The sequence below is a fragment of the Gracilinanus agilis genome, chromosome 6 (assembly GCF_016433145.1).
Source record: "Gracilinanus agilis isolate LMUSP501 chromosome 6, AgileGrace, whole genome shotgun sequence".
Classification (NCBI taxonomy): Eukaryota; Metazoa; Chordata; class Mammalia; order Didelphimorphia; family Didelphidae; genus Gracilinanus; species Gracilinanus agilis.
The window spans coordinates 235,672,040-235,691,989 of record NC_058135.1 but is presented as its reverse complement, the minus strand read 5'-3'; the positions used below and the strand labels follow the sequence as shown (position 1 = coordinate 235,691,989).

Below are 19,950 nucleotides of genomic sequence, written 5' to 3'. Positions count from 1 at the left end.
CATACTCTTTCACCGTGTGTGTGATCTCATTGGTGGGACAGCCCAGGAATGTCAACAAAGGAAAAGACAGGACAGGTCAAAAGTATTAGTAGCCCTGTTATTTATAACATTGAAAAATTGGTAAATTACCTAAATATCCATGCACCTAGGAATGGTAGAATCTGTCCCCCCGACCAGAAAGCTTTCCTGCCTTACCTCTCTTTCCCAGACTGCCTAATTTGCTTCAAAATTTATGTGCTCATCTTTTACATTTACATGTTCCTGGTCCTTCCAGATGGCTGTCTCTTTTTTCTCCCAACCACAACTTACCTGTTTGTGTGTCCTTATTATTCCTTTTTAAAATCAACAAGTTTGGAAAATTTAAATTTATTTTTAAAAGAATCAGCACTAAGTAACTGGGTAATCCTTCCCTTTGCAGACTTAATTCCAATCTGCAACTATGTCCTTACTGCCAGTCTAATAAAGAGATATCAGACTTCCTGCCCTGTCTCATTTGAAGGCTGAGAATGAAGGTAATGGTGTATTCTTTTTTCCTTTCAGTTCAGCAAATTTCAAGAAAATTAAAACCATGCACATTAACTCTGTGGATATGGCAAGTGAGAAAGTGTTTCTGTTGAAGCTGTCAAAGAAAAAAATAACAAATCAGTTGAAACAATTTTATTTCACAGTTGCCTTTAAAATCATAAAGACAATATGTTCTTCATATAAAAACAGTAGTACTGATACCCCATACTTTCTAGAAAATGATTACATCTTCCCTCTTAAAGAAAATGCACCCAGTTATAACCTTTTAGTTAGGTTTTTGGGAAAAATCCTTCCGGGACTGATTCCTCAGAACATCTTATTCTGTAACTCTGCATCTGGTTTAAAGCATAGATAATAACTGGCATATGGACAGAAGTGTTCTTTTTAGATTTACTAACAAAGACATAGACTGGCTTATACAGATCAGTGCTCCATTGGCTCATCAGCCTTCTCTGCAGGTTCATCAGCAGGCTGAGCAGGCTGAAAGGAGAAAATAAAAAGAATGCTTTTAAGTCAACAACAAAACTTTTAAGTCAGGTAGTTCCATACAGTAAAACAAAGCCACATTTTGAATTTTATAACTATATAATTCGTTTTTACAAAATTGATCTCACCCCTCCTGTTTTTTTCATGTTTTTTTTTCCTTTTTATACGAATGGAAGTAGTTTTTCATTCCTACATGAAACTACTTTAAACTCATTCCTATCAAAACAGAATTTATAGCCACCTATTTCTTAATTATCACTTAAATTATACTTCTAATTATATTTCTACAAAAGGTTAAAAAATTTTTTTCTCTATGGGGCAGATGAACATTTTCTTATGATTATGAGGGATAAAGAGTCTCTTGTTTGCAAGCAGCTCTGATGCCTACCTGTGCTTTTCTTTGTGGTCTTTCTTCAAGACCTTCCAGGAATGGAGACACATCATCATCATCATAGATTGTAAACTCCAAGTCTTTCCCAACAATTCCAATGGAAACATTCTGAAAAGGAGAATTTAAACAATATCAAAACACTATAAGCTATAAAACCCCTTGTACTGGCATCAAATTGACTACTACATCTGGAGATGAATAAATTGCACGAATCATGTCAAGATGTAACTAGTTAAGAAAAGTAGGAATGCCATTCTTTATTGGATTTAATAGGTTTTGTATCATTCATTGTAAGAGGATGGTGTAGGGATGGTTTTATGAGACAAAAATCTATTTTTAAAATCTGATAACCTATAGTTACACTTTTTGGAAATACCACACTATATTAAATATTTTTTTTCTGATTTTGTCAAATATTGCATAACTTATGAATTGCCAACCATTTCACAGGAAACATTTCAAATCATTAATATTTTAGCAGATGGAGCAAGATTTTTTATTTATCACTTAAAAGAAATTTCAGGTAACCAAGCCCAAACTTACTGGAAAAAAACAAAACAAAACAAAACAAAAAAACAGGTATTTCCTACCACGCTAGACAGACCATAATAATAACTCATCATACAAGACTTTAAGATGCATAGAGCCCTTTCTCATAAAAGCCCTTAAATTTTTATTGATATTGATAAAATTAATATTTTAATTGATATAAAAATTAATTTTAATTGATATTTTCTGTTTCTTACATAAAATATTATTTACAGCTTGGGAAATCAAGGCCTGGCCAGGTTTAAATGTCTTACCCAATTATGGTCATGTTTAAGTATGAATTGGGGTGGGGTTTGGGGTTGGAAGACACAACAATATGGTGAGAAAATAGGAAGCCATGTTACCCTTTCTTAAGTTAAAAGAAATACAGGTATCCCTTTCACATTGTGGGGGTTAGGGGCAGCCCCATAATCTGGAAAATCTGCATAAAATTTTTTGGACTTCCCTTCATGCCAGAGAACTCTGAATTTGTACTTTTTTCTTTTATGGGGGGTTTACAGTACCTTATTTGTTCATAGGCTGTAAAGTTTCTAAACTTTTTCTATGTGCCATCTGCTGGCCTTCATGTGTCAACTGAGACTTCCACAAAACTCCCCCCCAAAAAATCCCATTTAATTTCTTATGCTGACCCATAATATACTAAAAACTTGATAGGTAAAAGTCCCTTTGTGGAAGGGATATCTGGATATAATATCTATTTCGGCATCATTACACTAAAGGAATATAACTGAAAAACAGTGACATTTACCTTTGTAGTTAAGTCCTGCTCTGCAGGAAGCGTCTCCCGTAAGGCACGCAGACCATGCTTCACTAGCTCATTCAAATTGCCTACATGGGAAAAATGAATGAGTTCACTTTACCTTACAAGCCAAACTTCTTATTTACCAAGCCTGCCATTTTAATCCATGCTTTCCCCAAATATTTAATACTTTTCAGTCAAATAAATCACTCAAATCAATAACTAGTCACAAGTATTTCATAGGAAAAAAAAAACATTGATTAGGATTGTCTCCTGGAGAAAACACTTCATGGTTTCTTCAGTTTGTTTTAACTATGCTATATTAAAACTGAAGTCCTAGACCATCAAACAAATAGTCTAGATAACTGAGCCATAAAAATAAGCCTGCCAAGTGAGAATTGCCTCCTGGACTTGCTTCTCATATATACATATATATGTGAGCAGGACCACATTCTGATGGTAATCTGCATCTTCCCATCCACAACAATTGAGGGAGAAAATATATATATATATTTGTTGTGGATGGGAAGATTCGGATTACCATCAGAATGTGGGCCTGCTGCTAACAGTGGGAACAGAACCTCAGGCTTTGGGAAGGGCCACAAGGTAGAGAGCAGAGAACAGAGGAGGCCTGGGGCAGGAAAAGGAAGGAGGGAAAGAAGAAGGTACGTCATACCTGGGGTAGGACCTTTATGCACAGGGAACCTTTTTAAAAGGCCTGTTATTCTCTTCATTAAGGAGACTGTAGCTTAATAGTCTATTAAGGAGTTGAAAAAGAACAAGCATATGACTTACAATCACTAAACTTGGACATACATCTCTCCAAGTAAGTACGGGCAGACTGTGAACGGGCTCCGATGGACATAGCCCGGCAGTCAAAGTAGTTTGCAGATGGACAGGTCTGGAAGATGTGAGGACCCATATCCTGCAAAAAGGAAGGGAATATGGTTAACTACTTAAGCTAGATATGCATGAAAAATAATTCCATGATGTTTATGATAAAGATGGATACAGTGATACTAAGAGGTAGATTGACAAACTTTTAATTTCTCAAAATACAAAAGTACATAGTAATTTTACTTTTTATAATTTAAGATGGAAACAAATACCATGTTACTTAAATAAAAAAATGATAATTTATTGACAGAACACAAATGTCTCTAAAGGAGACAAATTACAATAAACTCTCAACCAGTACTCTTAGCTGGCTTTGTGCTTGTTCTATAGAGAGTTTATGTATAAAACATGCTGGCACCAGAGGGTTTAGAGGTAGAAAAAAAGGTTCTGCCTATACAATCAGCCAATGCTAATTCACTCTCAGGATATATACACATTCAGCTCAAACTGCTATATGGTGCAGAAGGTTAGATCACTGGACTGGGAAGTCAGGAAAGCCTAAGTTCAAAGTCTGCCTCAGATATTTAATAGCAGAGTGACTTTGGGCAAGTCACTCAACTCTTCTCAGCCTCAGTTTTTTTCCATCTATAAAATGGAGATATTAACAGCACCTACCTCTCAGGACTGTTGTAAAGATCAAATAAGATAACAATTGTAAAGTGCTTTACAAACCTAAAAGCGCTGTAAAAATGCTATTATTAATTTCCTTTTGAAATTATCATTCCATATAATTACCAGTGAAGTTTAGAATGACAGTTAAAAGATAACAAAATAGCTAAAATGAGGAATTCAATTCCCTCATTCTCTACCCCACCCCCCAATACTGCACCTACTATAGCAGAAGAGTGAAATCACATTTACCGAAGATTTTCAACAGGAGTGGTGGAAACAGATAAAATTTGTCAAATTAAAATGCAATTTAGTAAAAACTCAATTAAACTAAACATTTCAGTTAAAGTTTGAATGTGTGATTTTGCCTCATTAAGTGAACACTATACATTTGAACATGCAAAAGAGCTGAGACTTTTGTCAGCAACATTAGGATTTCTGGTGTGTGAACTCCTCTCTCCTGCCTTATAATGGCTCAATAGAAAAGTCCAAGAGAGTTGCCTGAGGCACACTGGGGTAAGGTGGTTTATCCAAAGGTCATAGAGCTACTAAGTATAAGAGGAAGGATCTGAACCCAAATCTTGTTGACTAAGTCAATACTCTATCCAAAACACCACACTGGCTCTGGTTAATATAATAATACAATATAATATAAAAAACACTTTTAAAAAACAAAGTTCCTTCAAACAACTTATTTCATTCAACAGAAATGTCAAATTTGTACTTACGTCATAACCAGCAATAAGCAGTCCAACGCCATATGGTCTCCGGCCATAACGCTGTGTTGGTATCTGGGTCTCTTAATTCTAGTTAAGGACTCTTTCCTAACATAGAAAAACAGACCCTACTTTTTTTTTTTTTTTTGAGATGTCTTCCTTAATCTAAGGAAACATTTGACTCTAGGGATGGCTTGTCTTAGTTCTCAAAAAAAAAAAAAAATTATACTATTTATATAACAAACAACAAAAATGCCCCTTAATATGCCAGACTATACTTTTGAAATCACTTTTTTTTTTTAAACCCTTAAACCTTTTGCCCATGTATTGATTGTAAGGCAAAAGTGTGGTAAGGGCTAGGTAAAGGGGGTTAAGTGACTTGCCCAGAATCACATAATTGGTAAGCGTCTATGGCCAAATTTGAACCCATGATCTCCTGTCTATAGGCCCGGCTCTCAATCCACTAGGCTACACGGCTGCCCCTTAAATCACTTTTTTTGTTTAATAAAACACAATGGTCTAAGTCCATGGTGGCGAACCTATGGCACATGTGCCAAAGACCATGCATGACCTTTGCCCACCAGAACTCATTACTACAAAGGCAGAGAGACTTGGGGCAGAGCTTTCTCCTCCCCATCTTCATGAACCTGAGGACATTCCTCACTTCACCTGCCCCTCTGCCCAGCTGTCCAATGAGAGTGATTCCTCCTTCCCCTGTCTGGGATTGTGGGGGAGGGGTGGAAGAGAGGATGAGACATGGCACGTGGTCTGGGGGGGGAAGGGAGGAGGACATAGCACAAGGTCTCTAAAAGGTTCGTCATCACTGGTTTAAGTCCTCTCTTTAGAGCAAAATTCAATATTTTGGAGTCTTCAATAAACCCAAGCATATATCCCTAAGAACATACTTTTCTTAGATAGGATGCCATTAATTTCGATTACATGGTAAGATGTCTGTTTTCAGGAAGCTGGGATGTTATCCACTATTTGGGATCTAAAATCTCTAATTTCCACATGGCTGCAGGATCAGTGGCTTCTCCAAAAAGGATTCATAGGAGGGAACATTAGTTGCTTTTAGGAACAAGGCAACCAAATCTCTAGCTTTAAACCCATTTACAATCTACTGTACATTACCCTTCATGTTCATACCCATAGCTATTAACACAAAAAGATACTGCTTCCAATTAGAGACACTAGGCGAGACACTGGAAGAGGTCTGTCAAACACAAATCTGGAATCCAGGCACTCTTGGCGCATGAAGTTGCTAGAAAACAACCAAGAAAACTAGATCTTAGATCACAAGACAGTTTTTCTAGGTTAATACTTTAGTTTAATTTTACTTGATTTGGGGGGATTCTTTTCAGACATTCACATGAATCAGGGAGATTCTTTTCTCAAATTGCCTTCTGAAGAGAATAGGTCAGAATTATTAGATCAAATAAAGATTACATCTTTAATTTTATTTTCACCAACCTCTAAATGACCTTTGGCATTTTGGTCAATGATTTTAGACCACTATTTTAAGAATAAGTCCAGACTGATGGGAGGGGGTCCATGATACAACACAAGGTTAAGAACTCCTATTCTGGATCTATCTCTACCTCAAGAGTGCCAAGAGAACTAAAACAGGAAACTATAAAACAATCAGCCAGAATGTGCCTCAAAGAGCCACTGTGGCAGAGGAATGGCTATTTCTGTCACTCCTATACAAAAAAATGTTAGGGGATATTTGAAAGAATTCATTGCTGTGACTGATAATAATTAAGCAAACACCTTGTTTGAGAGAAAAGCAAAATGCTTTTTGAAACGGAAAAATCATCTCCAACTAATATGCTTAATGTGCTTAACTCCCATGGTTTTACTCCTGCCATGTTGATTCTCATTCTCAATAGGCTTTGCTGAGTCATCACCTGTGTGCCATGGCCAAAGTTCTCTCTGGGGTCGTTACCCTCAACTCTACACTCTTTCCTATGAGTTGATCATCTCTTTGCTGATGACTCATCAAGCCTGTTTCTCTTCTAAGCTCTAGTACCACATCAACCAGCTGCATCTTTGGGCATTTTTATCCGGATGTCCTAAAGGAATGAGGCTCAAACTCAACATGTTAATGTAGTTAGGCAATAAGGAATACCTGGGTTCTAATTAGATCCTACTGAGTTAAAGGAACAACTCTCTAGGCCAACAGTCGGCAACCTTTTTGGCCGTGAGAGCCATAAATGCCTGTGGAAGGAGGCGGAAGGTGCTGGAATATGGGGCGGGGGCTGAAGGGCCCCCTGGGGCACATACTGGGGCTCTGTCTGGACTGGCAGGTCGGGAGGTGGAGCCAGATATGGCTCGAGAGCCATACATTGCTGACCCCTGCTCTAGGCCTTAGTTTCCTCATCTGTAAAATGAGGGAGGTTGGGGAGGGGGTAGCAGTGCAAGGAGAATTACTTCACCTCTAAGGTCCCTTCCAGTTCTAAATCTCCTCTAATTAAAAAATGGCTATCACTTCTTCCTCCAAACCCTCATTTCTGCCCAATTTCTCATTTCTGCTGAGGCATCACTCAGAAGATCTAAAAAACAGAAGTCACTTTTGATTCTTTGTTCTTCTACAACCCCAAGTATGAACAGTTGCCAAGTCTCATTAGTTCTATCTCTATGACACCTTAAACACCTGTCCTCTGCTTTCTTCAGACTGGTTCAGGCTTTCTTCATCTTTCCTGGATTACAGCAACACTCTCCTGGCTGATCTCTACAATAGCTTCCATCTCCTAGCTACCTTCCAAAAATGCCAAACTAACATCAAAGTCTGACCACGTTTACTCTTCTTAAAAATCTCCAGTAGTTCCCTATTGCCTCTAAGAACAGATACAAAGTTCTCTGTTGGGTCTTTAAAGGTCCTCACAGTCTGATGAGAAATGTGTCTTTCCAGACTAATCTCATATTACTCCCTTTCACTCACAAAGCCACATTCCAAATGGGCCCACTGATGTTTCTGGTCCACAGCAAGCATTCCTCCTTCTCTCTTGCCTGTTAGCCCAGAATGCCCTCCTTCTTGGCCTCTGCCTTTGGGATGCTTAGTGCTCATCAAAACCTAGCTAAAAGCCATTACTTCCATGCTCATGCTCTCTCCCAACCACCAGACCTGGTGTAGCTTTTATATTTACTTATTAAGTTCTCTGAGGGTAAGGACTGTTTTGACTTTGTATCCTCAGTTCTTGGTAGGTGCTTTTTGCTGGTAGGTATCTAGTAAATGATGTGGAACAGAGTCAACAAATATGCAACATGGACAGAGACAATGCTGATCAAGGGCCTGGGACACACAATGTACCCTCAGCTGGTTACTGTGAGAGGTATGAAGGCACAGAAAATAGGGATGGTCCTGTGGACTCAAAGGATTTCAGTTAAATTAGTAGGAGAAACAACAAGTACACAGATAAATATGTTACAAGTTAGAATATGAAAAGAGAAATACAAAATGTTGCATGATCAGATGATGAATAAAAATCTATAGTGAATTAAGGTTCTAAGGGATTGGAGAAAAATATTTTGTTGAGGAAAGAATGGTTTTGGAAACCAAGAGCAGAGATACAAAAGTACTTCTCCACTCCAAAGAGTGACAAAAACAGGATTACCCAATCCAGGGATTAGTGTTGGGCTTAAATTTATTTTTAACTTTCATAAATCATCTAGAAAAAGAAAGTTCATAATGAATTTTCTGAATGTGTAGCTAAAGTTGAGGTCTCCTAATAGTGAAATACAGCAGTATCCTAGAAGATCCTTAATAAATGTTTGCAGAATTTTATCAAGCTATAGGAAGATCTCATGAGGATATGTGAACAGGCAGACAAGTGGAAGATAAACCTCACTAGCAGCAGCTGCAAGGTAAAATGCTTAGGGAAAAATATGATACGTTATATTTATAAAATTACAATGGAGAAAAGGCACTGAAGGACCATTGCTGACAGTTCCCTTTAGGTATGAGCTCAATGTGCCGCTGTGGCCAAGATAAAGCACACATATTTGAGAGCTGCCTGCCAGGCGGTGAACTGATAAAAAGTTTAGCTAGGACAGGGCCTCTGGCCAAGAAAATACTGGGCATCAGCAAAAATGTGGGAACCAGAAGAAAAACAGTTGACACTACTATTCTATCTGTGTAGGAAACCATAGAATATCTGCTTTATATGTACAGGTCTAGCTGCTGTACTTTAACAAAGGAGTAACAGAAGAAAGCAACTGAAAAAAATCAACGAAGTAATATGGTAGAAAAAACACTAAACTGAGAGTCAGGAGCCCTGATTTCTAATACCACATGCTACTAAACAGTTATATGATTTTGGATAAATCACTTAGAGATTGGATTAAAATTCAAATTTTAACATGCTAAGGTTCTAGGAAAGGTATAAGGTCATACTAAAGGACACTGCATAAGTCAGATTAAAAATGGCCAAATTTAGTTGTGGGAAGGTGAATAAGTCAAAAAGAATATGAACAAAGTCTCCAGAACTAGAATCCAAGTACACTAAAACTCAAAAAGACTAAACACAGACTTCTCTGATTTATACCCAGAAAAAATAGGGAGCAACTTTTGAAGCATGAAAGCATTAGATTCTCTTGCATTCTAGAAAACTATCTGAATTATACAGCATGGTACTCTAAGAACTACTATTTTAGCAGGTGACAAAATGAACATTTCAAAATAGAAAATATATAACACATTTTTATTGATACACATACATGCATCAAAAGGGTTTATGTGATGATCTCTCATGGATCTGTTGTCCATGAATTTAAGGGAAGCCAAGGGTATTTGGAAAGCATCTTTACTCTTTTGAAGACAACCATTCTCTCTCACAATTCTACCCTCAAACTGAATGAAGAGTTTGCCTGACTCAAAATCTTATTTATAAAAAGAAGAGATATTTTGCATTACACAAAATACCCTACATCTCAAAATGCTATTTGGACTAATCTTGCAGCTGCAAGAAATAAACTACAGACTAAGAGATATATCCATCTAGTTATTGACAAAAATAAACAGATGAATAAAAAGGTGTGCTCCTTTGAGACACTGCTCTGTGTGCTTACGTGTGTGTGTGTGTGTGTGTGTGTGTGTGTGTGTGTGTGTGTGTGTTGAAGACAAAACTTTTGCTGCTTGGACCAAGCAAACAGGCTTTTATTTAATTTTCTATTACCAAGATGAATTATTTGAATAAGGGTTTCTGTCTTGATTATCATGTGAAAATTTATCTGTTGACTCATATTCCATAAGCAAGACATAACCATATTTTGGAAATTCCATTTTTAAAATTTAAGTTTTGATATTTCTTTGGATTGTTAAAAGGGAAAAAAACCAACCAAGACCCAACTTTCTTATTATCTATTTAGATGACCTGGAGGAAGAGGAAGCTCTCCCCTAGCAATACCTATATACACTTACCATTACTTTGGTCTTAATATTACTCTCCTTTGGCACCTGTAAGCTGACACCAACTTTCTTACCATATAATTAGGAAACTACTAAAGCCTTTACCTCTATAACCAGCCTGGTCCCAAGATTCCACCAACCTCTGTACTGACCATCAAGCAGAACAAGAACTTATCTACTCTGATACTGTAAACATACACACTCCCCTCTACCTCTTGCTGGTGGAGGGATAAGCATCACCTCTGTGAAGGGTATAAAAACTTACTGCTTTATGGCTCTAAGAATCCTCATGATTCACTGGCCCCACATATTTACCTGTGCAGGTCAGCTCCCTCCCCTCCATATCTTCATCTCATTGTATCTTAACCTTCCAATGCACCCTCTGGAACTCTTGTTCTACTGTTAAAGAAAACTTTAAGATTCGTGTCCTCCCCCCAGAAATAATTTTGTAAATAGTTTGTATTTACAAATTATTTTCTTCCCATAGAATGTAAATTCCTGGAGGGCAGAGACAAGTTTATCTTTATCTCTGCATTCCAAGTACCCAGAACAGAATAATGCCTGTATGTGTGTATGTGAGAGCTGGTAGGTGCTTCAAAATCCTTGCTGAAGGGAAGTTAGAGAGAATCAGGCCTAGAAATGGGAAGTCCTGGATTCAAATATGGCCTGAGATACTTCCTAACCGTGTGAGGGCAAGTCACTTAACTGTAAATGCCTAGCTCTTACTGCTTTTCTGCCTTGGAACCAATATACAGCATTGATTCTAAGAAGGCATGGGTTAAAAAAAAATCCTTGTTGAATTCTTGCCCAAAGCTACTGACTATAGGGGCTGACACTCTCCCACAGGTGTGTAATACCTAGTAATGACATAGCACTTTAAGGTTTGCAAAGTGCTTTACACACATCATCTTATTTAATTCTCACAACTACCTTATAAGGCAGCTGCTATTACCCACATTTTACAAAGAGGAAACTGAGACTGCCTCCAGCTGAACACTTCCCAAAGACTGTCACATTGGATCTTCAGGACAGCCCTAGAGGCAGTCACTATTATTAGGATGATGAACCTTAGGCAAACAAGGAGTAAATAACTTGCCTAGGGCCTCAAAGCTGTCTCAAGTCTCTGGTCTTTCCCCTATGCTTCACTTAGTGCCTGCCTAAGAACTCTCAGGTATAGTTATACTCCTTCAAAAGACCATAAAATTGTAGGATTTTGAGCTGGAAGTATCATCTAGTGCTGTGGTGTCAAACTCAAATAGAAGCAGATCCCTGTGGCTTTCATCATGACGTCTCCTTCCTGATTACAGCTGAATCTGATTCAGGCAGTAGATGGTCTGTGTGGAACATGTCTGATCTAGGCCCAACTCTGCAGCAGCTTACAGAGCATGCCAAATTAAGTGCTCAATATTTCAGTAAGCTGCTTCCATATCCAGAGTAGTTAAATAAGAGCATCAGATATTGTGCAAAAATTCAAGTGTCAATCTGAATATCACTTGGCCAAACTTAAAGTGACACAATTTTAGAAATGAGATATTATTCTAGTACAGAAATAGCTAAAATAACATTCTATACTCACCACAAGAGTCTTGCATCAGCTGTAAGGCCAGCAATTGAAATTCCAATATGGTTGTCAACGTGTAGAATTTTTTTCTGATGAGCAGCCAGTTCTGACTGGGCCCTCTACATATATAGAGACAATAAAAAGAAAATAAATTTTAGCCTTTTATGGCTTATTTTGCAGAGAAATCTGAAGTTGTAGTGGTTTCTAAAAGTGTAAAATATTTATTCTAAAAATTTGACTCTATTTTACTTACCTTCAAAGCAACCAGTACAGCATGGGTTTTTGATTTCAGGCCCACAGTAGCTGAGCCTTGTTTGACAGCTTCCATTGCATATTCTATTTGATGAATTCTGCCCTAAAGAAGGAAAAAAAGGACTATTTATAAAGCATAGCTCTGTAATGTAAAATTAATGTATTATTTTATAAATGAATTAGCTCTTATAGGTTTTTGGTATTAACTTTCATTTTAGTAATAAATATGAAGTTCCAGAAACCTGTCATCTTCTACTTGCTCAATGAGATTACACCATATAACTGAATCTTATTGTATATATTCTTAATGTATTGCCAAAACTGCCAAAATATTGCCAAGTGAAAAGGAAGGGATTTTTTTTTACCTGAGGGCTCCAAACAGTGACATCATTGTCATACTGGTTACGAAACTGAAAGCAAAGGAAAAACTTCATAAGTATAAAGGGCATTATTGTAAATCCTAGCCATTGGGCAGACAATACATAGCCTTTCTTTTTCTAATTAGTGAACTAATTTTTTAAAAAACCCTTACCTTTTGTCTTAAAATCAAAACTGTGTATAGGTTCCAAGGCAGAAGAGCAGCAAAAAGGATAGGCAAGGGGGATTAATTGACTTTCCCAGGGTCACCTAACTAGGAAGTGTCTGAGGCCAAATTTGAGTCCAATCTCTAGGCCTGGCTCTCAATCCACCAAGCCAGGACCTAACTGTCCCTGAACTGATTAACTGTTAACATTCATTAAAATTATTATTTACTTCATTAATTATTTCCCAACATCTAAACATTTTTTTAGCATTCATTTAAAAAAATTTTGTTCCTTCCAATCCCTCCCCCAGCCATTGAGAATGCAAGCAATGATATCAATTAATCACATCATGTCAAGCAAAACATAATTTCCATATTAGTCTTGTTAACACATATCCTTTTTCAAATTTCCATCATAACCCAACCTTACTCATTTAACAGAACAACAGGTACAGAGCACTCAGAGTCAGAAGGGATCTTATGTACCTATTTCATTCCTATTGCTTTTAGATAGGAAGCAGGACAGAGAGGATGTATCCTGCTCAAGATCTCACGAATGGGAGGTAACTTGTGTATTTGAGCCCAGGTACCCTAACTTCAAATATGAAGCTGCTTTCATGCTACTTATATAGGTACTCCACCCACCCAGGCCAAAAGAGAAGTGGAGGAAAAAGAAGGCTCTATTCTGACTCCCAGAACCGTATGAAAAACAAAACACTGGACAAAAGAGAGCTGAGTGTTGGAAAGAACATGCAAGGGGTGGAATCCATTCGTTTGAGGATGCTGCCTAATCAGTTCTTAAGTTTTCAGAAGGCCAGGTCATGTGGATGAAAAAGGATAAAGAAACAGCAGCAAAGAACAATCCAGAGGTCTGGGGTCACTCTGCTTTACCAAGATCCCCTTACGGTGGTCGGTATCAGAAGCTTTCAGGGACCCCAGAGGGAGGGGAGCAGTGAGGGCAGAGAGGGTAGATGGGATAATCATTTATCTTTCTGGTTGGTTTCTTTATGATGATGATAATTGCTAACGTTTCTATTGTGTTTCCCTGGATGCCTCCAAGACTTAACAAAGATTATCTCATTTGGGAGGGAAGGGGGTGGGGTCCCCGAATGGATACTCCAGCCCGGCATTCCGTGATGGCCCAAGGGACCAGATATGCTGAGGACGCTTACAAGGAACTCTGACCTTCCCCTCTCTGGGTCTCGGTTTTTCCGACTGTCAAAGAGAGAAGGGCGGCGAAGGGATGGGAGGGTGGCTGGCCTGTAAAGCAGGGTGATCTGTGGGGGGATGGGAGCGCACGGCCCGGGATGGGGGGGGGCGCGGGGACACCCCGGAATTCCGTCCGCGCTAGCGTCGGCGAGGCCCTTGGGGAAGGAGCGCAAGTCGAGGGCGGGCAGCCGCAGGCCGCGGGCGCCCAGGCCGAGGCCAGGGCCGGGCGTGCTGAATCACGGCCTCCCCACCAGGCCTAGGCGCCCTGCCTGCCCACGCCCGCCGGCTCGCCCCAGCCCCGCAGGGCGACTTTGCCGGCTCGGGCCCCTATAGCCTCCCTCCAAGGACCCTCCACTCTCATCCCCGCGGCGCTCTCCGGGACATACCATCTCGGCGGCGCCGGCGGAGCGGAGACTTCCCTAGGAGCGGCGGGACCAGGCGAGGCGGCTGCAGCTCGGCGCACGACAGAGCGAGTCTGCGGGGCGGGGCGACGGCGGCCGCGGCGCAGGCAAGAGCAATCTAGGCGAGAGACATCGATCGACTCCATCGCTTTCCCTCCCCCTCCCCTTCCGCCTCCCTGCTGCAGGAACGAGATCGAGGCTCGAACTGGGCGGGAAATCCCTGCACCTCCACCGGTACCTCCCACAAGTGTACCCTCTGTTCGGGGCGAAGCCTCCAGGGATCCCCGAGTATACCATCCGGGCTCAGGAGGCCCGAGGGCCGTGATTGAGACTGTGAGCGAGTGCAGAAATCTAAGGGAGCCGGAAGGTCCTCCACACCACTGAGCCTCAGTTTCCCCATCTATCAAAAGAAGGTGTAGATGAACTCAGGGGCCTTCCCTGGTCTATATCACTGAGCCTCAGTTTCCTAGTCTGTCAAAGGAGGGAGGACTAAATGAGCCAGGGGCCCCCTCCCAGGTCTACATTCCCAATGAAATAGAGGGAAAGAGTGAGCAATGTTCCAAAGCACCAGAGTTTTGTATTTTGAGAGATGAGGTATGCTTGTACATGTGTTCATACACACTTGGAGATAAATGCTTTTTAATAAACCTTAACGTGCCATAGAAATGGCAGCAATTTTTAACAAATTTAATTCAATGAAATAAAATAATTATGTTATGCCTATTATGGATGTAAGACATTTTAATATAGGGAACCACTATTATTGTGTACACAAATATAGAATTGGAGGCATTTCCTGATGAATCAAGAAGACCTAGGATCAAGTCCTATCTGCCACATATTAGTTTAGCCCTGGGCAGGTCATTTGGCTCCTTAGTTCTAAGAGTATAAGTGACAGAGAAATTCCCAAAGCTCAACCCTGGGTGAATAATATCTCTCTTCTCTTCTCTTCTCTTCTCTTCTCTTCTCTTCTCTTCTCTTCTCTTCTCTTCTCTTCTCTTCTCTTCTCTTCTCTTTTCTCTTCTTTCTTTTCTTTTCTATTTTAATTTTGAATATTTTCCCATAGTTACATGTTTCATGTTCTTTTCCTCTCCCCCAAATCCCCAACCCCCCTTATCCAATGCACAATTCCACTGGGTTTTACATGCATCATTGATTAAGACCTAATTCCATATTATTGATAGTTGGACTAGAGTTATCATTTAGTGTCTACATTCCCAATACTGTCCCCATCAGCCCATATGTTCAAGCAGTTGTTTCTCTTCTGTGTTTCTCCTCCCACAGTTCTTCCTCTGAATGTGGCTAGTTTTCTTTCTCATAAGTCCCTCATAGATAGTATTTCTAAAATGAATTCTTTGCAGTGATGAAATCATAGAGCCAGAGGATAAATAAACGAATATATACTGTTGATATGTCTGGACGTATAAGCAGATAAGAGATCGATAGAGTTATCTAGAGTAGGTCACTTCTCATTTATTAAGTGTGATTGTATCGCAGACATTATGCTAAGTTCTAGGGACACAGAGAAAGGCAAAAACTGTCCCTGTCCATGTGGAACTCCCAGACTAACAGAGGAGACAACCTTGTTGAAGGTATCAGAAGAAATCAGGCAAATTTTTACAAAAATTACTCCAAATTAGACCATATCTCCCCTCCTTAGACTGTGAACTTGAAAGCAGAGACTATTTCTGCCTTGCTTGTTAGCTTAGTGTCTGGCACATAGAAGGCCCTGGTTGACTTAAATGCTGGTTGAAGTCTTTTTTTTTTTTTTTTTAATATTTTTCTTTTCTTTTCTTTTCTTTTTTTTTTTAAACTCTTAACTTCTGTGTATTGGCTCCTAGGTGGAAGAGTGGTAAGGGTGGGCAATGGGGGTCAAATGACTTGCCCAGAGTCACACAGCTGGGAAGTAACTGAGGCCGGATTTGAACCTAGAACCTCCTGTCTCTAGACCTGACTCTCAATCCACTGAGCTACCCAGCTGCCCCCTTAAGTGATGTCTTTACTGTTGCACATTTGACTAAAATCCTACTGTGATTATTACTTATTAATAATAAGAGGTCATGGGGGTGGGGGGTAAGGCAGCTAGATAGCTCAGTGGAATGAGAACCACTCCTAGAAATAGAAGGTCCTAGGTTAAAATCTGTTGTCAGATACTTCTTAGCTGAATCACCTTGGGCAAGTCACTTAACGCGCCCCCCCCCCCCCCAGTTGCCTAGCCCTTACACTTCTTCTGTCTTAGAATTGAAACTAAGGGTTTAAAAAAAAGAAAGAGATAATTGGTATTAAATGTGTTGTTTTTTTTTAAACCCAAGTTTGCCTCTTGCCCTTTAGGAACTTGCCTTAGGGAGAAAGCCCCTGACTAACCTGACCAACAGACCTTAACTGCTACCCCCTCCCCCCCCAAACAATAGACTTTGGGGTACTTGATGATTCCAGTTTAGATAAGAATAGTAGGCAGTCAAGTCTTAGGTACCCTTTTTGTCTTAAAAGTTTAACCCCATTAATCAAAGAATCCCCCTCCCCCCCCCCCCCCCCCCCAGTCCAGCCCTGGGCTGGAAACATCTTTTTGTAGCTGTGTAGAGCATCATCCTCTTCCAGTCAGTCACGCCTTGGGCTCCTGGGTTCCTAGTATCCATTGTAGAGCTAATCAATCATATTTCCCAGCCCTTTGTTCCTCCAAAAGGTATATAAGACCCCTAAGTTCTGTTACTCTTCAGAGAATCATCTTTGGCCGTGCATTCTCCCAGAGACACTGCTCCCAGAGCCCCAGAGTTTTGGCTCTTTGTGGTATTTAGCCCTTGACTCTGGTTGGTGGCTGAATTTTAAGAACTCGTCTCTTATCCTGATTAAAGATTTGGTTTTTCTGACTACTGTAGTGGTTTTATGTTTTTCCAGGTTGACCTTAGTCAACAATAACTTAGTGGCTTCAGACACCTCCTAGCTGTGTTACCCTAGGCAAGTTACTTAACCCCCATTCCCTAGCCCTTACTTTTCTTCTGTCTTAGAACAAATATGTAATCTTGATTCTAAGATGGAAGGTAAAGTTTTAAAAAACAAACATAAAAAAGCATTTGATTCAGTAGTTTAGAACTAACTGTAGAAGTTCTTTTATAATCAGGCTGTGCTCATGTGCTCAAAATTATTTCTGAGTTTTTGAAAAACTGCCTTCTGATCATTATTATCTGACAAGGCAGAGAAATTTAGTATTGCTGTGGAGATCCAAAAGAAAGTCCAAGTCAAAAGGGATTTCCCATAGATGAGAAAGTTCTCCAGAAACCCTTGTTTGTGGATGACATTGTACTGTTTGCATTAATGCCCAGAGCATTTTTGAACCTCCTAGATGAGATCCATAATCACTTCATTTTTGCCCAACTAGTCACATATGAAATACCAAGTGGATGAAGAATGCTTGTGGTCCAGGCTGTTTGTGGGCAAGAATTTGTCACCCTCCTTAGGGCCTTTAGTGCCTCTACCTATTAGTAATTTTAAGGAGTATTGCTCTACTCAATTAGTCTGTTCATCTCTACACTGCCCTCTATTCTCAGATCTCCTAGATCCTTATTCCTTGCCAAACTTCAGTCCTGGATTACTCCCATCTTCAGCTTACTTTACTCCTATTTATATGCTAAATAGAGTTGGAAGAAGTTATATAACTGCTGTTTGAGTTTATTATAAATTTGTGTTATTCAACTTAATTCCTTTTGTTCCTCTTTAATTGATTCCGTATCTCAAGATATTTCAAAACTTCTCTTCATGATGTGGCCCTTCTTAACGTGGTCAACTCTTATAAATGTGCCCTTAATTCCATCCTTTCCTTTTCTTCATTAGATTTAAAACCTCTATCAACTCCATTCTGTTGAATCTTAGACCTTTTTTTGTGTACTCCTTATTACTTTGAAATATGTCCAAATCTCTCACGTCCTTAAAAAAACAAAACAAAACACTCTACTAGACCTCAGTATTCCTCCTGCTTTGATCCTATATTTCATCTTTTCTTAGTCAAACTAGGAAAAATGATTTAGGATTATTGCTTCTACTACTTCTCTTACTCAACTCTTTGAAGTTTGGCTTTAGAAATTACTCTTTCCAAAATTACCAACAATCACTTAATTGCCAGATCAGTCCTCAACTTCTAAATCTATATTCTGACTTGAACACTTCTGACCACCTTTTCTTCTTAGACTCTCTCCCTTTTCCAGCTTTTATGATATGCTTCTCTCCTGGTTCTCCTACCTAACTGTTCCTTTTTTCAGTCTCCTTACTCATATTATGACTTCTAATTGTAGATGCTCCTCATCTACATCCTGGGTCCTCTTTTCTCTTTATGCTCTCTCAGTGACTTTATTACCTCCCTTGGGTTTAATTATGTTTATGCAAATAACTCACAGATCTATATAGCCATGGTTAGCCTCTTTCTTGAGCTTTAGTCATCACTAAATCCCTACTTGAAATTTCAAAGTGGATATTCCCAAGATAATCTTAGACTCAAAATTTCCCTAAAAGAACCCATTATATTTTCCTCCAAACCTCTCACTTTCAGTATTCTCTAATTCTTTCAAAGGGACTACCATTCTTCCAATCTCCCAGGTTTGTAGCTTTAGCATTTTCCTTGACTTCCCACTCCCTTTCACCATACATATCTAATCATATAACCAAATTTTGCTCTTTCTACTTTCACATCTCTTGCATCTGACCTATTAACTATTGACACAGCTATTGCCTTAGATTTTCATCATCTTTCATTTAGACTATAGCAACATACTAATTGGTCTTTCTATACTAAGTCTCTTCCTACTCTAATTCATCCTCTACATAGCTTCCAAGTTAATATTTCTAGTGAGCAGGTCAGAATTTTTATAGAATTTCTGCTATCCAAATGCTTCTCTGCATTCATGTTGTCATAGCCCTGGTATAGGCTATGATCATCAAATGCATAGATTATAAAAATAAATAGCTTTCTGGTTGGTCTCCCTTCCTTGAGGATTTCTCCATTCCAATCCATCTTCCACTTAGCTGCCAACTTGATTTTCCTAAAGTGTAGACCTGACCATATCACCGCCTTACTTAATAAATTTCAACTGCTTCTTATTTTCCTCCAGGATCAAATGTAAAATTCCCTCTTTGGTAGTTAAAGCCCTTCACAAACTGGCCACTTTCTGTCTTTCTAGACTTTGTTTTTATAATTTTCTTCTCCATGCAAATTTTACAGTTCAATAACATTCACTTCCTTTCTGTTCCTTGCTACAACACTCCAGCTCCTGATTATGGATTTCACTGGCTGTCCTCCGTGTCTGGAGTTCTCTTCCCTATTACTACTTTCTACCAACTCCCCTGGCTTCCTTCAGAACATTCAGAACTTTCTTTCTGAGAGTCCTTTCCTGGTTTTCCCCAAACCCTCGTACTAGTTCCTTTCCAATGAGATCATCTTCCATCTTCTTCTCTTTATTTCTTATATGTACTTAGTTGTTTTCTTATTACACTCTCATTAGAATGTGAATTTCTTTAGGGCAGGAACTGTGATTTTGCCACCCTTCTAATCCTCAGTACTTAGAACAGTACCTGGCAAGTTGACTGGCAGATTCTTCTTCCAGGGCATACATTACTCATCTTCTTGAACTCAGATCCAGCCACACTTGACTCTGTTCCTCACAAAGACTAGCTCATAAGCCTGAAATTTACTCTTGT

The 19,950-nt window shown here is 39.3% G+C and overlaps 1 protein-coding gene across 1 annotated transcript; it reads right to left on the bottom strand.

Moving 5' to 3' along the window:
• Positions 1 to 642: 642 nt before the first annotated feature.
• Positions 643 to 14,325, bottom strand: PSMA1 (proteasome 20S subunit alpha 1). The gene is made up of 10 exons (XM_044680709.1): positions 14,251 to 14,325; positions 12,498 to 12,542; positions 12,134 to 12,235; positions 11,896 to 11,999; positions 6,085 to 6,173; positions 4,925 to 4,995; positions 3,486 to 3,615; positions 2,700 to 2,779; positions 1,400 to 1,510; positions 643 to 1,005 (listed from the first exon to the last, which is right to left on the bottom strand). The coding sequence occupies exons 1-10, from the start codon at positions 14,251 to 14,253 to the stop codon at positions 949 to 951; spliced, it is 792 nt and encodes a 263-aa protein (XP_044536644.1). The 5' UTR covers positions 14,254 to 14,325; the 3' UTR covers positions 643 to 948.
• Between the last annotated feature and the right edge of the window lie 5,625 nt (positions 14,326 to 19,950).

What these genes read in the sequence shown, in the direction of transcription:
- PSMA1 (XM_044680709.1), bottom strand. An exon ending in TCACTGTTTGGAGCCCTCAG is followed by an intron (nt 12,236 to 12,497) that starts GTAAAAAAAAAT and finishes TTCCTTCTTTAG; the next exon opens with GGCAGAATTCATCAAATAGA. An exon ending in AGTGTCTCTAATTGGAAGCA is followed by an intron (nt 4,996 to 6,084) that starts GTATCTTTTTGT and finishes ACTAGAATTAAG; the next exon opens with AGACCCAGATACCAACACAG.